The sequence below is a fragment of the Heloderma suspectum genome, chromosome 3 (genome assembly GCF_057233095.1).
Source record: "Heloderma suspectum isolate Gila_16-S chromosome 3, 16-S_ref, whole genome shotgun sequence".
Taxonomy (NCBI): domain Eukaryota; kingdom Metazoa; phylum Chordata; class Lepidosauria; order Squamata; family Helodermatidae; genus Heloderma; species Heloderma suspectum.
In genome coordinates, this window is record NC_139460.1 from 186,627,933 (window position 1) to 186,645,495 (window position 17,563).

At 48.1% G+C, this 17,563-nt stretch overlaps 1 protein-coding gene across 2 annotated transcripts in view; it reads right to left on the reverse strand.

Annotated features, from left to right (window-relative positions):
- Positions 1–16,730, reverse strand: part of MYOZ1 (myozenin 1) — a 74,242-nt gene extending 57,512 nt beyond the window's left edge. Inside the window, exons 1-3 of one of the 2 annotated variants that reach the window (XM_084841398.1) lie at positions 16,545–16,730; positions 14,800–14,892; positions 3,404–3,585 (exon numbers count right to left, since the gene is read on the reverse strand). In XM_084841398.1, coding sequence (XP_084697524.1) covers positions 3,404–3,585; positions 14,800–14,892; positions 16,545–16,635 — 366 coding nt within the window. In that variant the 5' untranslated portion in view covers positions 16,636–16,730. Of the gene's footprint in view, positions 1–3,403; positions 3,586–14,116; positions 14,205–14,799; positions 14,893–16,544 lie in introns of those variants that run through there. The other variant, XM_084841399.1, reaches the window with a different exon arrangement.
- Between the last annotated feature and the right edge of the window lie 833 nt (positions 16,731–17,563).

Sequence of the window (17,563 nt, forward strand, 5' to 3'; positions counted from 1 at the left end):
CAATGTGATGCGGCTGCAAAAAAGGCAAATGCTCTTTTGGGCTATATTCATAGAAGCATAGCTTCCAAATCCCGGGAAGTACTAGTTCCCCTCTACTCAGCACTGGTTAGGCCTCATCTGGACTACTGTGTCCAGTTCTGGGCACCACACTTTAAGAAGGATACAGACAAACTGGAGAGGGTTCAGAGGAGGGCAACAAAGATGATCAGGGGACTGGAAACAAAGCCCTATGAAGAGAGACTGAAAAAACTGGGCATGTTTAGCCCTGAGAAGAGAAGACTGAGGGGAGATATGATAGCACTCTTCAAGTATTTGAAAGGTTGTCACAGAGAAGAAGGCCAGGATCTCCCCTTGATCATCCCAGAGTGCAGGACACGGAATAATGGGCTCAAGTTACAGGAAGCCAGATTCCGGCTGAACATCAGGAAAAACTTCCTGACTGTAAGAGCAATACGACAATGGAACCAATTACCTGGGGAGGTGGTGGGCTCTCCCACACTGGAGGCCTTCAAGACGAGGCTGGACAGCCATTTGTCAGGGATGCTCTGACTTGGATTCCTGCATTGAGCAGAGGGTTGGATTCGATGGCCTTGTAGGCCCCTTCCAACCCTACTATTCTATGATTCTATGATACTGAGGAAAGAAGGGAAGCGAAAAGCAAGGGAGAAAGGGGAAGATATATCCAACTGAATGCAGATTTCCAGAGAATAGCAAGGAGAGACAAGAAGGCCTTCTTAAATGAACAATGCAAAGAAATTGAGGAAAACAACAGAATGGGAAAGACTAGAGATCTTTTCAAGAAAATCGGAGATATCAAGGGAACATTTTGTGCAAAAACGGGCATGATAAAGGACAAAGAAAGCAGGGACCTAACAGAAGCAGATGAGATGAAGAAGAGGTGGAAAGAATACACAGAAGAACTATACAGGAAGTATCTGAATGTCCCTGATAGCCATGATAGTGTGGTCACTGAACTTGAGCCGGACATCCTAGAGAGTGAAGTCAAGTGGGCCTTAGGAAGCATTACTAACAACAAAGCTAGCGGAGATGACAGTATTCCAGCTGAGCTATTTAAGATGCTAAAAGATGATACTGTTAAAATGCTGTACTCAATATGGCAACAAATTTGGAGCACTCATCAGTGGCCACAAGACTGGAAAAGGTCAGTTTACATTCCAATTCCAAAGAAGGGCAACGCCAAAGAGCGTTCAAACTACCGTACAATTGCGCGCATTTCACATGCCAGCAAGGTTATGCTCAAAATCCTACAAGCTAGGCTTCAGCAATATGTGAACCGAGAACTACCAGAAGTACAAGCTGGGTTTCGAAGAGGCAGAGGAACTAGAGATCAAATCGCCAACATTCGCTGGATCATGGAGAAAGCAAGAGAATTCCAGAAAAACATCTATTTCTGCTTCATTGAGTACACGAAAGCCTTTGATTGTGTGGATCACAACAAACTGTGGCAAATCCTTAAAGAGATGGGAGTACCAGACCACCTTACCTGTCTCCTGAGAAACCTGTACGAGGGTCAAGAAGCAACAGTAAGAACCGGACATGGAACAACTGATTGGTTCCAAATTGGGAAAGGAGTACGACAGGGCTGCATATTGTCACCCTGCTTATTTAACTTATATGCAGAGTACATAATGAGAAACTCTGGGTTGGATGAATCACAGGTCGGAATTAAGATTGCTGGGAGAATTATCAACAACCTCCGATATGCAGACGATACCACCCTAATGGCAGAAAGTGAAGAGGATCTAAAGAGCCTCTTGTTGAGGGTGAAAGTGGAGAGTGCAAAAGCTGGTTTGAAACGCAACATTAAAAAGCTAAAATCATGGCATCTGGCCCCATCACTTCCTGGCATATAGAAGGGGAAGAAATGGAAGCAGTGACAGATTTTACTTTCTTGGGCTCCAAGATCACTGCAGATGGTGACTGCAGCCATGAAATTAAAAGACGCTTGCTCCTTGGGAGGAAAGCTATGGCAAACCTAGACAGCATAGTAAGAAGCAGAGACATCACCTTGCCGACAAAGGTTCGTATAATCTAAGCTACGGTTTTCCCAGTAGCAATGTATGGCTGTGAGAGCTGGACTATAAGGAAGGCTGAGCGCCGAAGAATCGATGCTTTCGAACTGTGGTGCTGGAGAAGACTGTTACGAGTCCCCTGGACTGCAAGGAGGTCCAATCAGTCAACCCTAAAGGAAATCAACCTTGACTGCTCATTGGAAGGACAGATACTGAAGCTGAAGCTCACATATTTTGGCCACCTAATGTGAAGAGAAAAGTCACTGGAAAAGACCCTGATGCTGGGAAAGATTGAAGGCAAAAGGAGAAGGGGACGGCAGAGGATGAGATGGCTAGATAGCACCACTGATGCAATGAATATGGACTTAAGCACACTCCGGGAGAGAGCGCAGGACAGGAAGGCCTGGCGTGCTATGGTCCATGGGGTCACGAAGAGTCGGACATGACTGAACAACAACAACAACAACAACAACACTCCTATACCCACTTTTCTGGGAGTAAGCCCCACTGAGTTCAACAGGACTGACTTTTGACTAGACATCTACAGGATTGCACTGTAAATACATTTGCTGATGGCTAAATAGGCACAAAGGTGAACTTCCCCAAGAGCCATAACCAGCCCTGCCGCTGGGCACCTTTGCCAGGGCATCAGATTTCCCCATTCCGTGAAGGTCTGCATCTTTCCATTACACTTGTGCGTCAGAAGTCTCCCCTGCAACTGTTCTTTTCATGCAGTAGCCATGCTAGTTCTGGGGTTGAGGGACAGGATGTTAACCATGTTAAAGTGCGAGTGCACTTTGTTAAGCAGCCTTAAGGTGTGAGGTGTCTAGCCCAGGGCTGAGGGCTTAATCCCAGAGTGAGATCAGAGGCCCAGTGGGGGCCAGGGAGAAACTGCTTGTACTATCACCTATATGTCTGGCATGTTCGATGGTTGGGGGTTTCTTCCAGGGACAGGTACACAGCCCCATTTTTCTTTACTCCCATTGGCATACAGAGTGGACAGTACAGAGATGCAGCATCCTCTCTTCAGCAAGGAAGTTCCATGGGAAGCAAAAGGAAGTTCTTTTCTGCACTCGTCGGCCAGAGCCCTCCAGCCACACCCTAGCCATGTTCAATAGATGAGGGAAGCTCAAAAATGTGCTCCCCTATTCAGACTTATCCAAATTTACCAATTTTTCTCAGAATGTGCAACTTTCCATGCTTAATGCCTTTTTACCCTAAGTCTGTGCACTAAACATGAAATTAGAAAAGTTATCTGTGCATATTCTAAGTGTGACATAGCATAACCATCTGCATAACCTTGTGGCCTGGAGTCAGAATGGACATGTGAAACAAACCACACAATCCATTTCTGCATTTGCTATACCTACCACAGAATTGTCGATGAAAATATCTGGGTTGTTCTCATATATGAATTTCTCTACCCTCAGCTGGCGAAGTTTGAACATCTTGGATCCCTTGTTGGTAAGGAGAGAGAGTTCTTCTAGCATCACGTCCCTGGGGATGCTGATCTTCTTCCCCAGGTTCAGCTTGGACCCTTCTTGTGGCATGACTGAAAGTGTACAATAAGAACCGTGTTACAGCTACAGGAGCCTAACTTCCAGCTCCTTAATTCCTCAAAACCACTGCAACCAGAACCACTCAAGAAGTTCTGCCTATAAAGCATTTCTGTTGGAATTAGCTTTTGCTGAAGTTAAATTCTGTGCCCTTAATAATTCAACCAGGCAGGAAGAACTAAAATGGCCTGGGGTGTGAGACTTCCAGGAGAGGACCAGCCTGAGCTGGAGGAGTTAAGCATCCCTCTCGCCCTTTCTTTTGAGTATACTTCTCTGTAGACACCTCCACCTGACACCACATTCCCTTTGTCCTAGCAAAATGCAGGCATGGGAGCACGTGTTTACACAAAGCTAGCCAGCTGAACCTTTCTAACTGGTGAGGGGCTTATTGAAAAGTAGTGGATGGGGGTAGCTGACTGAGCCTCAGTAGTCTCTTGTGAAAAGTTTTCAAGACATTTTACAGATAATATCACTCTTATCTACTCTGACTTGGACTCCACAGTTGCAGTAGGGTCAGGGATGAGTGCAGCTACCATACTGCCTAGTCATGTTGTGATGGATACCTTTCCATTTGTGCATCCTGAGAACATAGAACGACCTCTTGGAGGTTTGTTGTCTACTGAAAGCTATCAGAGTAGGCTTGTCAAGTGGATTTCTCAGGTGGCTAATGCCTCTTTGAGAGAGGGCGTGGTCCCCTAGGCCTTAAAGCAGGGCATAGCTTTATAACACAGGGGAGTACAGTGTAAACCATGCTGTGTGCTAAAGCAGCTGTCCTCCCAATTTAATGCTATTGTGAAGTGACAACATTGTGTGAGTGCGCCTCTCACCCTATACGTGAAAACACTCTGCTATGAAGTGTGGTTTACTCCTGGGTAAGCATGAGTGGGGTTGCAGCCTGAGAAGATTCCCAGCCAGCCTCACTGGGAGGCACTTGGGCTAATGAGGGGCACCAGCAGCGCTTTGTGACACAGAGGCGCAGCTCCTGGGGAGGGTGGGAGGGCAGGCAGAATCCGGGCGGCATTGCTGGTGATCTCTTCCCAGTGCTGAACAAAAGGGGGAGGCTGTCTCTCCTCTCCTCCCTGCACGATCCGAGCAAGCCAGTGTTTAGCAAACACCTCTCCCTGGTGTCCACGCTTCCTTGCAGGAATCTGTCATTTAGGAGCAGAGTGGTTTCAGGTGCCATTTGCGCCGTGAAAGTAGGTTTTAAAAATATAGACACCACATTACCTGGCTATGTGTGCCACGGAGGGACCAAAGTGATTTCGTGACAATCCTGATATAACCAGAAAAAGCTTCAAAAACCATTTCCATGTAGATTGGTCCCTTATCTTTGCTCAGTTACACTAGCAAGAGAAATCCTGCCCTTATTTCCAAGTAGTGATCAGAGACAATAGAAGAATTTATCTTGTCAGTGCTTGTGCTAGCTAGGGAAAGCCCACTCTTATGATCACAGATGAGAGCAGGTTTTCCTTGCTGGGAACATGGGCAGTGTCCCCATGTCTCTACCTGTTACACTCGGAGCAGCCTGGGCTGTGGGTTGTGCACCCCTGCCATAAAGGAATCAGTACTGTAGACTCTTTTAGAAGAAAACTACCTTGAACCCAGTGGATTCTAACAACTATTTTCTGTTGTCAAATTTGCCATTTGGGGACAAAGTATTGGAGCAGTGTGTGCATGTGTCTTAACTCCATGTAGCTCTGGTTGGCATATTATTTAGATCCAGCAAGTTTCTGGCTGTTTTGGGGACTGAAATCACCTTGGTCAGTGAACTGTGGTGGGTGACAGGCAGGGTTGCAACAGTGCTGATTCTCTTGCTGATTATCAATGGCTTTTGATATCAGCCATTATATCTTTCTAGGTCACCTTGCTGGAGTGGGGATTGGAGGCACAGTGAATCTGCTCTTTCAGGAGGGACATTTCCAGAAGGTGGAGCCAGAGACCTACTGTTTCATCCCATGATCTCTGGCTTATGGGAGTGCTACCAGGTTCCTTCTTATTCCCACCTGCTTGCCCATCTTTAACATACCACATGAAACCACTGGGAGAGGTCATTGGGGAATTTGGGCTGAAATGTCACAAATATGTGGATGACAATCTGTTCTACCTCTTGTTTCCACCAGCTAATCTCAGGGAGGTAGTGGAAGCCCTGAACTGATGTTTGGAAGCTTTTCTAGTGTAGATGAGGGCACAATGCTGAAACGTCATCCAGACAAGATGGAGGTGCTATTAATTGGGAATTCTACTGATCTTGATGGAGGTATGCAACCTGTTTTGGATGGGGTTTCACTCCCCCTGAGGAATCAAGTTCAAAGTTTCTGGGTTATTCTGTTATATAAAGATATCCAGGTGACAGCAGTGGCTTGAAGTGCCTTTTTATCAATTGGTTCACCAACTGCAACCCTATGTTTAAAAGGCAGTTCTAGCTTTGGTTATCTATATAGTGGTTATATATGGATTCATAGAATCATCGAATAGTAGGGTTGGAAGGGGCCTACAAGGCCATCGAGTCCAACTCCCTGCTCAATGCAGGAATCCAAGTCAGAGCATCCCTGACAGATGGCTATCCAGCCTCCTCTTGAATGCCTCCAGTGTGGGAGAGCCCACCACCCCCATAGGTAATTGGTTCCATTGTCGTATTGCTCTTACGGTCAGGACGTTTTTTCCTGATGTTCAGCCAGAATCTGGCTTCCTGTAACTTGAGCCCATGATTCTGTGTCCTGCTCTCTGGGATGATCGAGAAGAGATCCTGGCCTTCCTCTCTGGGACAACCTTTCAAGTACTTGAAGAGCACTGTCATCTCTCCCCTCAGTCTTCTCTTCTCAAGGCTAAACATGCCCAGTTCTTTCAGTCTCTCTTCATAGGGCTTTGTGTCCAGTCCCCTAATCATCTTTGTTGCCCTCCTCTGAACCCTCCCCAGTTTGTCTGCATCCTTCTTAAAATGTGGTGCCCAGAACTGGACAAAGTACTCCAGATGAAGCCTAACCAGTGCTGAGTAGAGGGGAACCAGTACTTCCCAGGATTTGGAAGCTATGCTTCTATTAATGCAGCCCAAAATGGCATTTGCCTTTTTTGCAGCCACATCACATTGTTGGCTCATATTCCTCTTGTGATCTACAACAATTCCAAGATCCTTCTCACTTTTAGTATTGTTGAGCCCCCATCTTGTAACTGTGCATTTGGTTTCTTTTTCCTAGGTGTAGAACTTGGCATTTATCCCTATTAAATGTCATTCTGTTGTTTTCTGCCCAGTGTTCCAGTCTATCCAGATCACTTTGAATTTTGTTTTTGTCTTCCAAAGTATTAGCTATCCCACCCAATTTGGTGTCACCTGCAAATTTGATCAGCATTCCCTGCACCTCCTCCTACAAGCCATTAATAAAAATGTTGAAGAGCACTGGCCCAGGACTGAACCCTGCCATACCCCACTCATTACCTCTCCCCAGTTTGAGAAGGCCCCATTGATAAGCCCTCTTTGAGTCCGATTCTGTAGCCAACTGTGGATTCACCGGATCATTGTTTCATCTAGCCCACTTTGAGCTAGTTTGCTCATCAGGAGATCATGGGGCACTTTGTCGAAAGCTTTGCTGAAGTCGAGGTATATGATGTCCACAGCATTCCCGCAGTCCACAAGGGAGGTTACTTGATCAAAAAATGAGATCAGATTTGTCTGGCAGGACTTGTTCTTGACAAATCCATGTTGGCTTCGAGTAATCAGTGCATTGTTTTCAAGGTGCTTACAGATGGATTGCTTTAGAATCTGCTCCAGAATTTTCCCAGGGATTGATGTCAGACTGACTGGTCTGTAGTTCCCAGGTTCCTCCTTTTTACCCTTTTTGAAGATAGGGACAACATTAGCCCTCCTCCAGTCATCTCGCACTTCACTCATCCTCCATGATTTCTCAAAGAGAATAGAGAATGGTTCTGAAAGTTCTTCTGCTGGTTCCTTTCTTACTCTAGGATGCAGTTCATCTGGCCCTGGAGATTTGAACTCATTCAAAGTAATTAGGTGTTCCTTGACTATATGCCTATCGATCTCAAGCTGCAATCCTGCCCTTTCAGCCTGTACTTTGCCTTTGCCAGGGGGGTCGCAGACCCTCTTTTGGGAGAAGACTGAGCCAAAGTAGGAATTGAGCACTTCTGCCTTTTCTTTGTCATCTGTTATCATTTTGCCATCCTTATTTAATAGCTGAACCACCCTTTCTTTCCTCTGTCTTTTGCTATGCACGTAGCTGAAGAAAGCCTTTTTGTTGCATTTAGCATCCCTCGCTAACCTCAGCTCATTCTCAGCTTTAGCCTTCCTGACGCCATCCCTGCAATTCTGTGCTACCTTCCTGTACTCTTCCTTTGTTGCTTGGCCTTCTTTCCACTTCCTATATGTGTCCTTTTTTTTGTTTTCAGGTCATCTCTAAGCTTTTTGTGAAGCCACATTGGCTTCTTCTGTTGTCTTCCACCTTTTCTTCTTGTTGGAATGGTTTGTAATTGTGCCTTGAGAATTTCCTTTTTTAAAAGCTCCCACCCATCTTGGACTCCTTTTCTCGTTAGCGTCGCTTGCCATGGGACCTTACTGATCATTGTTCTGAGTTTATTAAAATCAGCTTTCCTAAAATCCAGGGTATAGCTGATCTGAGTGCTGCAGAGCTCTTTCTTAGGCCCTGTGCTTTCAAACATTTTTATAAATGATTTGGATGAGGTGTAGAGGGGTTGCTTATCAACTCTGTAGATGACACGGAGCTAGGAAGGATAGCCAACATCAGTGAAGACAGGTTCAATATTCAAAAGGATACAGGCTGGAACACTGGGGCAAATCTAACCAAATGAGATTCAACAGAGATAAATGTAAAGTTTTGTATCTAGGTACAAAAAAATCAAAGACAGAAGTATAGAATGGGATAGACCTGGCTTGGTAGCAGTCCATGTGAAAAGGACCTAAGTGTCTTAGTGGAACACAAACTAAATATGAGCCAACAGTGCAATATGGTGTCAAGGGCTCCTTGGAGGCCTCTCTCAGTCTAATCCAGTAGCCAAGTCCAGACACAGACAAAGGGATTCCTTTCAAACCTTTTTTCTTCTTTTACAACTTAACAACTCTACCGTTTGCAACTAGATCTGAGCAGCACAGTACCTATGCCCTAAGTTGGAACAGTTGGTCCCCGTTTGAAAGGGAATTACTGGCAGACCCCTGAACTTAAGGACTAGGGAGAGTCCCTCCCCTTTTCCCTTGGATCCTCTGGGCGCAGCCGTTGTTTGCGCGCCAACCGGGCACTACGCCTCCTTTCTGCGCCCTCCATTTGGCGCCGCTCTCTGCGTCGGCGTCGCGCGTCCACCAAGTCTGCTATCCGCGCTCTGTCACTCTCTGGACTGCTATCTAAGCTAGGAATGCTGGTGGGAGGAATCTCCGTCAGCTGTTGGCCCTGGGAAAGAGGAGTGCGCTCCTCTCCCAGGAGCAACTGCTCTTCCTCAGAATCAGAACTACTCTGGGATTCTATGGGCTCAGTGTCCACCCTGACATATGGCAGCTAAGAAAGCTAATGCAATCTTGGGCTGCAGTAACAGAAGCATAGTGTCCAGATCACCCAAAGTATTAGTTCTGCTCTATTCAGGCTGCACTTGGAGTACTACATCCCATTCTGAGAGCCCCATTTTGAGAAGCACATTGACAAGTTAGAGCATCTCCAGAGAAGGGCAACCAAGATGGTGAGGAGTCCAGAAACCAAGTCCTATGTGAATGGTTGAAAGAGCTCATTTTGTTTAGCCTGGAGAAAAGAAAATTAAGGGTAGACATGATGGAAAAGGAAAGGTTCCTCCTGTGCAAGCACCAAGTCATTGCTGACTCCTAGAGGGACGCCGCTTTCGCTGGCGTTTTCATGGCAGACTGTACCGGGGTGGTTTGCCAGTGCCTTCCCCAGTCATGACTACCTTTCCCCCAGCAAGCTGGGTACTCATTTTACCAACCTCGGAAGGATGGAGGGCTGAGTCGACCTGAGCCGGCTACCCGAGACCCGGCTTCTGCTGGGATCGAACTCAGGTCGTGGGGAGAGTTTCGGTTGCAATACTGCCACCTACCACTCTGCGCCACACGAGGCTCCATGGAGACATGATAGTTGCCCTCAAATATCTGAAATGCTGTCTCTGTTGCTCCAGAGGGAGGGCTAGGAAATTGCAGGGAAGCAGATTTTAGTTAAACTTTAGGAGGAACAACCTAACAGTGAGAGCTGTTCAGTAGTGGAACAGATTGCCTAGGGCAGTGGTGGATTCTCCTTTGATGGAGATATTTAAGCAGAGGCTGGATGGCCATCTGTCAGGTATGCTGGGATGTTGCAGATGTCCAGGTGGGCTCAAGGCCCAGCAAGAAATCACCAGCTCGGCCCCCCAGACGCCAGTCCACAGATCCCTGCACTTGCCCAGCTTGGTGTGCACCAAGTCAGGCAAGCACAGGGATCTTTGATCCCTGACCAAGCTGCAAAATGGCTGCTCAGATTTTCCATAAAGGCTGATTTTACACAAATGTTGGCCATAAAGAGGCCATTTACCATAAAGCGATCAATTCCAGGTGTAAATGGCCACTTCACGGCTGCCATTTGCATAAAATCGCCCTTTACGAAAAAGCCTGAGCCATCATTTTAAAGCAAAATGGTGGCTCACCAAGCGATTGGATAGCTGCGCACCACTTGCTGGGCACTCGCAGACTGGCTGGTGGGGTTTGGGCAAGTGGCATACGACCCAGACCATGGTGAGTTCACCCATCCCTAAGGTACATGCTGCAGTGCAGAGCCTGCACTGAGCAAGGGGTTGGACTAGATGATCTCTAACACCATGATTCTATGAATATGCAGATGACACCCAGCTCTATTGCTCTTTGTCACCCTTTGCCCTTTGAACATTCCCTGGTCTGATAATGGATTGAATGAGTTATCAAACTGAGGTTAAACACAGTCAAGTCAGAGGTGTTGTTTGTCAGTAGAAAACCTGACTCAGAGATTGGGATTAAACCTGTTCTGGGAGGGGTTGTGCTCCCCTGCAGAATCAGAAGATCCTATGCTGTCCCTGAGTCTTCAGTTGGTGGCAGTGGCAAGGAGCATGGTTGCACAATTACTTCTTGAGTCGGTCTGAAATGGCAACAATTATCCATGCCTTGGTTAAACTTGCTTGTTTGTTTATTTAATGTGTATCCCACCTTTCCACCACACAAATGGCACTTGAGGCAGCTAACAATCATAGGAACGAAAACATTCTTAAAAAATAAAACTTGATTAAAACAATCATAAAACACTAAAAACACAGTTAAGGACACATCAACAACAGAATAAAAACAGCACCCAGCCCGACAGACCCACTTACACACCAAAGGCCTGTTTGAATACAAATGTCTTTGCCTGCTGGTGGGAGGACAACAGAGAGGGAGCCACTGTAGCCTCCCTTGGCATGGGGTTCCACAGCCTGGGAGCAGCCACCGAGAAGGCCATTTCTTGCATCACCACCAAACACGCTTCCGAAGGTGGTGGTACTGAAACAGGGGTCTCTCCCGAAGATCTAAAAACTTGGGCAGGCTCGTATGGGAGAAGGCAGTCTTTCAGGTAGTCTGGTCACAAGCCATATGGGCTTTATAGGCTTTGACCAATGCTTTGAATTGAGCCTGGAAGAACACTGGTAGCCAGTGAAGCTGTTGTAACAACAGCTTCACTGTTAACAGGGAGTCATGTGCTGGTGAACGGTCTGGCCACAGCATTCTGGACCAGTCGAAGTTTCTGAACAGTGTTCCAAGGCAGCTCCACATAGATGGCCTATGTCACACTTAAATTGCTGCAATGCTTTCTGTGTGGGGCTGCCCCTGAAGAGTGTCTGGAAGCTTCAGTTGGTGTAAAATGTGGCAGCTGTGCTGCTGATGAGTACATGTTATTGGGACCATATTAAACCTGGTTTGAAAGACCTGCACTAGTTGCCAGTTGCTTTCTGGGCTCAGTGCAAGGTGTTGGTTTCAACCTTCAAACATCTAAATGATTTAGGACCTGGCTATCAAAGGTACTGCTTGTCTTGTTATGAGGATGATGGGAGTTATAGTCCAACATATCCAGAGGGCACCAGATTGGGGAAGGCTGTTCTAGGACTATCTTAAATATTTGTGTCAATGTTAACATTGTTCATGGCAGCAGTGATGCAACAGCTGTTCATGTCCTGTGCTGAAGGGCTGCGACTTTATGGATATTTACTTACATGAAAATACCATTGAAGGTCATGTGACAATATTCCAAACAATACTGAATGCAGTATTTCAGCCAAGGTGTTACCATTCATTTGCTCCACTGAATCAGGGCTTTAAGGAAGGTTTTTGTAGCTCAGGACGAGCCCAAGACATGTTGCTGCCTGCAGCAAAGGACAAGATGGCACCTCACCCCATTCCATGCAGTGGTGCTGCTAGGACGGAGGGTTCCTGAGGCGAGAAGTCCTCTGCCTCCCGCACAACCACTCCTGGCAGTCTGCCCTAATTGTGCTCCCCCCCTCCCGCCTCTCTTTCTCTTTGTGTACCATTTCAGGCTGTGTATTCTGATGATGCTCTGTGATGTGTCTTGGGCTCTAGGGTTCTGCTATAGATCAGACCTGAGCAGGGGTCAGATTTCTCAGGAAGCAAGACAAAAAGAGATCAGCACCATGGAAAGCTTGAAGTGGTGCTGGGGCTGGAATCTAGACAGGCTTGTCTGTATGATGCTCCAACAAGTACCAGAGCAAGCCTGAGATTTACACAGAAGTGTTGCTGGGGTTAGGCTGGTTTGCCCTGCCTTCATGCTGACTAAGGCTTTTGTCTCTTAAAGGGGCCTGGCCTGTTTTAGCAATCTCAGGCTGTGATGACGTGGGAGTGGTTGTACCATGCTACCTTCCCCATGGTCTGAGTCCTCAGAGTCTGAGGATAGAAATGCAGCATCCTCTGGGCTCAGAGGAGCTGGCCCCTAGGGTCTTTCTGGAGCACTGGATTCCAGAGAGGTGGAAGCCTCATGAAACCTTTCTGTAGCCAAGTCTTCTTCCTGAGTCTCGTTCTCTGAGGACAAGGGGCCAGAATCTTCTGAGGAGGAGGGTTCAAGGTTCTGATCCATGACACTCTATGAACTTTCTCTCCCCCACCCATTTCTCTCTTTTTCTCACACTCTGATCTTTCTCTTCTTCCTCTTCTCCCCACCCTTGCCCAGGGCTCTTTCTCCTTATCCCACCACCCCACCGCTCTTTGCTCCCCCCACATGCTTGCTGCCCCCGCCCCCTGCCGTGCCCCAGGCTGCAGCACCTTTCTCTCATCTGTCTCTCAATATTTCTTTAACTTTCAGAAGAGTTTGGGCATGCTGCAGAGGAAGCTGCAATCGTGTCCAGTGTGTTGCCCTCCCCTGTGTGCCTCTGGGCCCACGTGGCCATCTGAAGAAATAAAGGTGCCAGGCACACCTGCAGCTTCCTCTGCAGCATGCCCAAACTCTTCTAAAAGTTAAAGAAAGAAAGAAAAATGTGGTGTGGGGGAGAGCAAGTGGAGTACTGGTGTGCGGGGAGAGGCTGCTGGTGATGGTAGAGAAACTGCATTTGGGGGCCCTTAAAGCTGCAAGGCCATCTGGAGGTTTGGCCTGTGCAGCACCAGTTATGCCATCTATAAAAGTTAGATCTTCTTCCTTCAGCACTGGTGACAGGACAGTACCCTCCGCTGCACCTAAGGGCACCTGGGTTAGGGGGTGCAGGGCAGGCCCCATGGCACACACAGCTCGTTCTCCACTCCTCAGCATCTGCCATCTGAAGCAACCACCTCAGCCTACCTAACATTAGGCCTGCCCTGGGGCAGATTGCTTGCTACAAGGACACTCCTGTGTCCCTGGCAACCAGTCAAGAAACTAGGGATTCAAATTGTGGCCATCACTATTGTCAGATTCTTTATGTCAGGGGCAAACAGCCTTTTTCCTGTTGTGAGCTGCGTTCCCTCATGGATCATCTTCTGGGGGCCACATGTCAGTGGTGAGTGGGCCAAAGCCAGTAGCGGGCAGGCCAGAGCCAAAGGTGAGTGAGTCACTCCTTTTCTCTTTCTGCCTCCCCCTTTTCTCTCTCCCCCTCTCCCTTCCCATCCAGCAGGCGGTGAGCGAAGGGAAAGATTGCTCTTGTCAGAAGTCTGAACTGGTTGCATGCTGAAGGATTTTGAAATTAGGGTGAGGGCTGCAGGTTTCCCACCCCTGCTTTATGTGTCAGTGTAAATCTAGAAAAACAATGTTTGCTGCTGCAGTTCCACTTGCAATGAAAGGATTTACATCAGTGATAGCGAGTGATATGGGGATCCATATTTTTCCCTGGGGGGAATAGTTGAGTAGAAAAAGGTTCATAAGCTCCTTTCATCTCCCCACACCAGTCTTCTGCTTTAGCTTGCAGTCTCTGTGACTGCATTTTGTACAACAGGGGTAGGGATAGATTAAGCCACAAGGCCTCCCCACCCAGCCTTCTGCCAAGGCCCTACCCTGTAGCTCCCTGCTCCCTGAAAACCCTTTCCCCTCCAAAACTCCACACATCCCTTACCTTTCCTCACCGAGAAAGATGAGGAGTGCATGGAACTGCCCCCTCAGGTTCCACTGCCTTGTGCTGCCTGCAGTGCCTTGAGGCCACTGCTAACAAGGCCCTTCTCAGTGAGGAAAGGTGAGGGGCGTACAGAGCTTCCTCTTTGCCACTGCAGAAGCTGCTCTGGCTCTCTGTGTATGCATGTGTTTGTATGAATGGGGAGTGCGTGTGTGTGTGTGGATGTGAGTGGGTGTTTTTCAGGGGCTGCGTGCCAGCAGTGGTGTGGCTTCACCCACTGCTGGCACGTGTGTTCACCCCCAAGTCCTTTTCCTGGGGCCAAAAACGGTTCCCCATCTGTCCTGTACAAGAAAAAAAATATTTGGGACAAACTACACGTGCCTGAGCATCATGTGCAATTTGGCCCTTAGGACTGGCCCTTTGACTCTTTGGATATCCTGAAAGCAGAAGCCTGGTATGGCCATCTACATAGGCCATAGTTTGACTGCCATCTTTCTCCTCCATCACTAAGCTTTGTTAACATCCATGGATCATAGTATTGCAGAGTATGCCAAGCTGATTCCCCTCTGTCCTGGAGATGGGTTTCTATATTCTCTGGATGGCAATCTACAGACAATACAGACGAGCTGGGGAGGAATTGTTGGCAGAGGAGGCTGTGTCTGTGTGCGCGCATGCGTATATCTTACCTTCTTGAGTTAGTTCTAAAATGAGTTTAGTAGGCTTTCTCTTCTTGATAGGAGCAGGGGTTCCTGCAAGAGGCATGCTGTTCGAGGGATTTTCTGTATGAGAATGGAACAGTGGAAGTGAATTCTTGCTCATGTTAGATTCAAATCTATTGCCTGCCTCGTTCATGACGGAGCATTCAACCTTCATGCTGTACCAGGGCTGGCCCAGGGAGGATACGCTGCTGCCAGGTTGCGGGGGAGTGTGAGCTGCTGCCACCACTCACTGCTGCTGGGGTGGGGAGCAGAGTGAAGCATGAGTTGCTGCGTACTAATGCTGGGAGTCCCCTTCATGGATCACTGCCTTGTTGTGGCGAAGAGGCTTGTGTAACTCAGTGAAGCCATAAGCTGTGCCGTGCAGGGCCACCCAAGACGGACAGGTCATGGCGGAGAGTTCTGACAAAATGTGGTCCACTGGAGAAGGAAATGGCAACCCACTCCAATATTCTTGCCAAGAAAACCCCATGGAACGTATCACAAGGCTAAAAGATACTGAGCATGCTCCGGGAGAGAGTGCAGGACAGGAAGGCCTGGCATGCTATGGTCCATGGGGTCACGAAGAGTCGGACACGACTGAACAACAACAACAATGCTGGGAGTGAGGGAAGCACAAGCTGCTAAGTGCCGCTGTTGGGGGGGGGGGGAGCGCAAGCTGCCACACACTGTTTCCAGGAATGGGGTGGGGAGAGAGCTGGCACTACATGCAGCTGCTGGGGGGGGTGCAAGCTGTCCTGAGCACCTCCTCCTCCTTCTCCTCGCCCCACCTTCCCATCAGTTCCTCAGTATGAGGGACCCTTTGCCAGAGTGAGGCATTGGTGGGAAGGTGGCCCTGGAGACAATCTGCACTGTGGCAGCACAGGGGATCTCCAGGGTCATCCCCATGCCAATGTCTTGCTCTGAAAAAGGATCCCTCAGAGTGAGGCATCTGGCTGGGTGGGCTCTGTGGAGTGAGGCATGGGGGGGGGGCAGTGGCAGCAGGTGTTCCAGAGAGCCGCAATGAGTGCTTTTTCTGTTGCAGCATTTGCTGCAGTAGGAAAGTGGCCAGCAGGTAATTTGAGAGGCATCCTTTGAGAGGCATGAGGTGACAGCACTGGGACTCCCAGCAGCGGGCACCACCCTTTCCGATCTGCTGCCTGAGGTGGGGGGTTCATCCCACCTCATGGGAGGGCCAGCCCTGTTCTGTACCTCCTTTCCCTCCTGGCATAGATAAAAAAAACAGTCAGCTACTTCTTCTCCTAAAACAAAAGAGCAAGATCCATACATAGAATGCCTTCCCAAAGATGCCGATAGAACCCCAAACAACACTAGCCCCAACAGACTCCAGGCATACCTAAGAGCTACTAGCATGTGGCCCACAGGCTATGCAACTACTGCAAATGCTTTCCATTCTGACTGGGCGTTTTGCAGTTTTGGCTTCAGAACTTTCCCAGTCATCACCAACAGGCATTGTGTAGCCCGTACTCAGCTGGTGAATAGGTTTGGGGTTTGTTGAGGTTCACTTGCCACCATGGGTATGCAAGAGTCATCTCAGTGTTTGTGGTTCAAAGGCCACATCCAGTATCTTGGCACTATACAGCTGCTTCATTTTCTTACAGTGAATCAACACAGTTCAATAATACTGCAGCAAAATAGTGTTCCACACTATTGCCCTAAGATACAAAAGCAGATAAGGTTACCAATGGTGTCTAGTCACGATGGCTGTATATTACCTCCAGTATGCCTCTGAATCCTAGCTGCTGGAGAGCAGAACAGGAGGGTGCTATTGCTCCCAGGCCTTGCTTGTGCGCTTCTCTCAGGCATCTGGTTGGCTATGCTGTGGGAACAGCATGAGATGATATCTTGGGTGACACCTATTTAGATACTAGTTTCCTCCATTAATTTTGTTCATCTGCTTTGTCTACTGGGTACTTCCTTGCATTTTATTCTGTTTTTTTTTTTTTGCCTCAACCAGTGTATGTAGATTTGCTACTTTCTCAGGACAGAACTATTTGTTACATGTAGTTTTATTATTCTTTTCACAGATCTTTCCCCTCCTCCCCAGTCTGCCCCTTCAGATTAGAGCCTCAGTGGTGATATTTTATAAAAACGAACAAACAAAAATGGAAAGAATCGACCCTCAGTTAACTTCATGCATCTCTCCCGTGTCACTGCAGTTCGGTCCTTCCTTCCCCCCAATTGCCAACTTTGCCTTTACTTCCTTCTTTTCCCCACCCACTCCCACCACACCCTTTCCTCCCCCCGCTGCAGCTTATCCTCCCCCCACTCCTGCTGCCACGATTCCCTTTCCTCCCACTGCTGCCTACCTCTGCGCTCACCATGCAGAGGTGAGTGAGACAGAAACATCAGGGGAGTGTGTGTGGGGGGGGAGAAGATGGGGTTGTGAGCAGGGGGGAGTGGGAGGAAGGAAATCATAGGCAGGGGAAGGTGTGCCCAACCCACTCTGACTGCAATTTCTGGCGGTTCCCACGTATACACTTCGAAATGGAAAATGTGCCCACGGACCCAAGAAGGTTGTCTGTTCTGGGACTATGGGGAGTCATCTGTTGGTCTCTAAGAGGCCACAGCACTTTTCTGTTTTCATCTGCTACAGTGCACACTAAGGTTTGTTTGTTTACGTATTATTTCTACACAGTGGTGCAGTGGCAAATCCAGAAGTGCAGGGTCCCTTCCTAACAGTCACAGCCACGCCCCCACAGCCACGCCCCCTTCTAAGATTGCACAGCCTTCA